The following is a 5,081-nucleotide window of genomic DNA, read 5'->3' on the forward strand; positions in this document are numbered from 1 at the left end:
GATTAAAGTCATATCAGGCATCTTCTCTGACCATAATGGTATGAAAATAGGACTTTATCATAAGGAAAAAACTGAAAAACACACAAAGACATGGAGGCTAAATAACACGCTACTAAACAATGAATGGGTTGACAGTGAGATCAAGGAAGAAATCAAAAGTGACCTGAAAACATACAACAACCAAAAATCTATGAAACACAATGATAGCAGTCCTAAGAGGGAAAGTCATAGCATTATAAGCGTATCTCAAGAATTTAATTTGAATTCTCTATTATTATTTCATCAAAATTCATTTAAAATCGTTCTTTTACATGTCAACAATTGTTTAAGTATTTGGATTCAATTGCAGTGGTAATTCTTTAAACAAATACTACTGATTTGAGCATTCAGTTTGCCTGCCAAGTGTGCGTTAGGTGAGAATCTATAGATATAAAAGCCAAGCGACTGGAACAACGGAATGACCAGGATGACTGGTTGCTATGACGTGCACTGTGGCAGCCAACTGGCCCAATTGGCTCCCCACAACCTCGATGGGGGGTGGGACCAGCAACCAACCTCCTGTGTCACCTGTCCCTGCTGGTCCTGGCTGGCCGGACCCCACCTGTGCACGAATTTGTGCACCCTGACTCTAGTTTAGTGATAAGCAAACAGAGATAAGTGTCTTTTTTCTAGAATTCATGAAGTAATAGGTGTTGGGGTGGGGACAGAAATTAATCAAATAACCACACAATAAATTGTAAGATTACTCTATGTAAGGACATGGGTACATGGTTTTATGAGGTGGTATAATGGATGAATTGACCTTCGCTAAGTCTGAAAGAAGATGTCAGATCAGGAGAGGTAGCATCAGCATGTGCAAGGACTGGCAGGAGACAGACTGTGTGTTGGAGGATTGGAAAGAGGGCTAGAGTTGGGTAATGCAATAGGGTCTCTCTGTGAAATAATATGGAATGGGAAGAAACTGGACAGGTAATTAGAGTCTGCAGGACTTATTTGATGGTATATACAGAATTTAGGACTTTATCCGTAAAGCAATGGGAAGTCATTGAAATATATTATAGAGGTAAGTAATATTTTCAAGTTTGCATTTTGAAAACATTACAGTATAGAGAATACATTAAAGGCTAATAGTGGATGTGGATAGATTACATTGTTTTTATTCTAGTACTCTAGGTAATAAGTGATGGTAGTTTGGACTAATGTGATGGAGACAGGTTTCTTAGGTATTTAGGAGACAAATTTTGATGGGTAGGTAATACATTGGGTTTATAGAGGTGAGGTGGAAGAAGATATCAAAGTATTATAAACTATAAGACTTGCTTTATATTCAAATGATTACATACTAAAAGGTATATTTTGAAAATTTGTAAAAGTGAAAGAATCTCTTGAGTAAGTAATACATCTATGCAGTAGATGTTATGAGTCTGAAAGTGATGTTTATGAAGAATTTTTAATGGCATGGGGAAATGTCTATGATGTTACATAATAAAGCAGGATATGAAATATTTTATAATGTGTACTCTTGTTTATAATATGAATTTTTTATAATGTCTACTCATAATAAAGCAGGATATGAAATTGTTTTTAAAGTATACTATATAAAATTATATTAGTGAAGCATGCTAATGATTAGAAATGACTCTCTTTTTGACAGACACCTAAAGAACATGCTGTTAATAATGGTCCAGAACTCTTGAGGAAAAAACGTACAACTTTAGCTGAAAAAAATACTTGTCAGCTTTATATTCAGACTGATCATCTATTCTTTAAATATTATGGGACACGAGAAGCCGTGATTGCTCAGGTACTTATAATTTTCCTACTGTTTTAGGAGCTCTTGTATTATAATAGCTATATTTCCCTCTAAAATTAAAGTTAGCACATATCTCATTTTGGAAAAATAAAAAGTATGTATTTTCAATTATGATATGATGAAATATGTAAGATAACTGTACAAATAGCTGAAAGAGCAGTTAAGATATTTGTGTCATTCAAAAGAGAGGTGTAAGAAAATGATTTCATGAAGGAGATGACACTGGAGCTTAGCTTTGAAAAGAGGATTGAATTTCAATTGTGGTTTTAATAGAGGGAAAGATAGAGGAATTGTTTCAATAAGAGGGAAAGATAGAGGAATTGTTTCAATAAGAAGTATTTAATTTCTGTTCTGTATACCCATTGTACTTAGCACTTTCGAAGTTACCTTATTATTTGCATTTGTGTCTTAATCCTTTTTAAAGTATAAAGTATTTAGATATACCCTTCAATATGTTTTCATGTTGAAGGTATCCAGTGAGATACCTTTTGACTTTAAGGATTTGAGACTGAGAATGAACATGCCATTGTATAACTGGTGAATTCATTTTGGTGGTGGTGATGAGCTTAATTTTAGATATGTCTACAGAACAGTATATATACAGGGTGTCCCAAAAAATGTAATACATACTTTGAATAATTATAAAGGCAGTGTTTTAAGAAATATTTTATTTTCAAAATGTAATAGACTCTACAGACATTTTGTGTATACATTTTTTGGGGGACACCCTATATATGTATATACAATATTAATATTTTACATAAGTGGTAGCAAGTGCTTTTTGTAAATGAAGATGGGAAGGTTGTGTACAGAGTGGTTTAGAAGCCAGAGAGTTTAGTTGATAGTTAGGTAGATAAACAGAGTATTATTTTGTATTCTATTACCATGTTAATCTCTTCCTAGAATTTAGCAAAATTTGAACATCTTATTGTATTTTTATTATTCCCCTCCATCACCCTGGCAAATAAATTTCTGTAAATTTATAGGGACCTTTTCTATTTTGTTTACCATTGTATCCCTAGCACCTAAAACAGTGTCTAGTATATAGTAAATGGTCAATAAAACAAAAAATAAAAATGAATTTTAAAAAAGTGTGGGGAAAAAAAGCCCAAAACTTACAGAAAAAGCAACAACCCAAACTGTACTAGTGCAGCATTAGAAAGACCAAAGTCAGAGAATGACTAAGTGTCCTGATAGTACCAGGGAAGTTCTCAGAGATGTTTGAGCTGAACTGAATCTGAGGGATGATACCCTAGGCATTAGAGAACAGCATGTGAAAAGGTGTAAAGGTGTCATATGATAGGATGGATTGAGGAAACAAAATTTTATATAGCTGAGAAGAGTGCAGATTTGATTGGGACCAGAATCTTCCCTTTTAGCTCCAGCTCACTAATCTGTTTCATTCTTTCATCTGGTATATGGTGTAGACATTTTAAAATTTGAATGTGGTGGAACATGAATAATTCTTGATTTGGGAGATCGGAATTCAGTCTTTTTCACATTTTCACATTGTGTCTAAAATGTTTTTCTTTTTTTTTGAATCTGTAGATATCCAGTCATGTTAAAGCGATTGATACAATTTATCAGACCACAGACTTCTCTGGAATTCGTAACATCAGTTTCATGGTGAAACGCATAAGAGTAAGGAGTTTTATTTATTTATTTTTAATTGTTTTTTTGAGTAAGGAGTTTTAGTAGTTAAATACGTTAAAAAAAGAAACATCAGGACCATCTATACCAGAGGTCCTCAAACTTTTTAAACAGGGGGCCAGTTCACTGTCTCTCAGACATTCCACACATGTGCACTGCGGGCCCGGGACGAGTCAGCTACTAATAAGCAGGATAGGCAGTGGCGGCAAAAACATCGGCGGGCCGGATAAATGTTTTCGGTGGACCGCAGTTTGAGGACCCCTGATCTATACTAACAAAGAGCTAATATGCTAATGGTTGATGCGCTGTAACTGGTAACGACCAGGTCATTAGCATATTAGCTGGGGCGTTGCCCTGGAGATGGGTCGGAAGCAGGGAGGCGCCCGGAGGAGGCGGGACCATCCCGTGCCAGGGAGGGCAGTGGTGAGAGCCCATAGCGCCCCCCTCACTAGTCCTTCGCCACCCACTGCTTGCACTCTGAGTGCCCCATGACCCAACTGCCAGGGGAACTGCATAGCGCAGCAAGCAGTAGGCTTCCATGCTCTCCTCCTGCGCCATGATGGAGGAGAGACTGGGCGAAAGCGGGGAGGTGCCCAGAGAAGGTGGGACCAGCCCGAGGAGACTCGAGGGACTGAGGGTGGGGCTTGAAGTGGCCAGGAAAGGCCAGAAGGTTTGGGGGCTGGGCCAGGCATGCTGGAGCTCTGCCTGGACAGGTTTGGGTGTCAAGGCAGGGCTTGCAGGTGGGTGGGCGCTGCGCGATTTCGAATTGCACGCTAGTCTCTTAGTGTTTACATAAAGAAGGCTTGCTTTTTATGCATGCAATAGTTTACATTGTATTTATTGATGCAGTTTATCTTTACTCTTGGCTTTTATACACACGCATACATATATGCACACACAGAAGGGATACCTGGCTTTATGATTTAAGAGTAAAATCTAGCCCAGCTGGCATGGCTTAAGGGTTGAACCTGGACTTACGAACCAGAAGGTCACAGTTCCATTTCTAGTCAGGGTTTACTAGACACTATGACATGCGCTGACCACCAGGGGGCAGACAGTTGACCAGTTGCTGTGATGTGCACTAACCACCAGGGTGTAGATGCTCTGACCAGTAGGTTAGCTTGCTGCTGGGGTCCGGCCAATTGGGACTGAGCGAGATGGGCCAGACATGCCCTGGAGCCCTCCCCGCGGTCCCTCCCCAGTCTGACGATACATTGGTGGGGTACCTCAGCCTGGCCTGCACCCTCTCGCAATCCGGGACCCCTTGGAGGATGTCGGATAGCCAGTTTCAGCCTGATCCCGCAGACCACTCCCCTTGGGTGGGTGCCAGATGCAGGGTTCATGGCTGGCCAGCGCTGCTGTGGAAGTGCGAGCTTCTCATGATAGGGACTGATTGGGCATGAGCCCGTGGCAGACACAGATGAGCGGGAGCGGCAGGTAAGAGCTGCAGGCGGCATTGGACTGCGGGTTTCAGCCCGATCCCTGCAGGCCACTCAGAGGGACCCCACCTGTGCACGAATTCGTCCACTGGGCCTCTAGCATACACACATATATATATATATATATATACATACACTAGAGGCCTGGTGCACAAAAATTTGTGCACTGGGGCGGGGTG

The 5,081-nt window shown here is 40.1% G+C and overlaps 1 protein-coding gene across 7 annotated transcripts in view; it reads left to right on the forward strand.

The window, feature by feature from the left end:
• The window catches only part of ADAM10 (ADAM metallopeptidase domain 10), a 164,176-nt gene that overhangs the window by 98,942 nt on the left and 60,153 nt on the right, over positions 1-5,081 (forward strand). For all 7 annotated transcript variants that reach the window (XR_001514089.1, XM_006765226.2, XM_015564962.1 and 4 more), the window contains 2 exons: positions 1,655-1,804; positions 3,362-3,454. Coding sequence is in view for 6 of the 7 variants with exons in the window: in XM_006765226.2 (XP_006765289.1) it covers positions 1,655-1,804; positions 3,362-3,454 (243 nt within the window). In the remaining variant the exon portion in view is untranslated. The remainder of the gene's footprint in view (positions 1-1,654; positions 1,805-3,361; positions 3,455-5,081) is intronic.

Source organism: Myotis davidii, unplaced genomic scaffold, assembly GCF_000327345.1.
Source record: "Myotis davidii unplaced genomic scaffold, ASM32734v1 scaffold441, whole genome shotgun sequence".
Classification (NCBI taxonomy): domain Eukaryota; kingdom Metazoa; phylum Chordata; class Mammalia; order Chiroptera; family Vespertilionidae; genus Myotis; species Myotis davidii.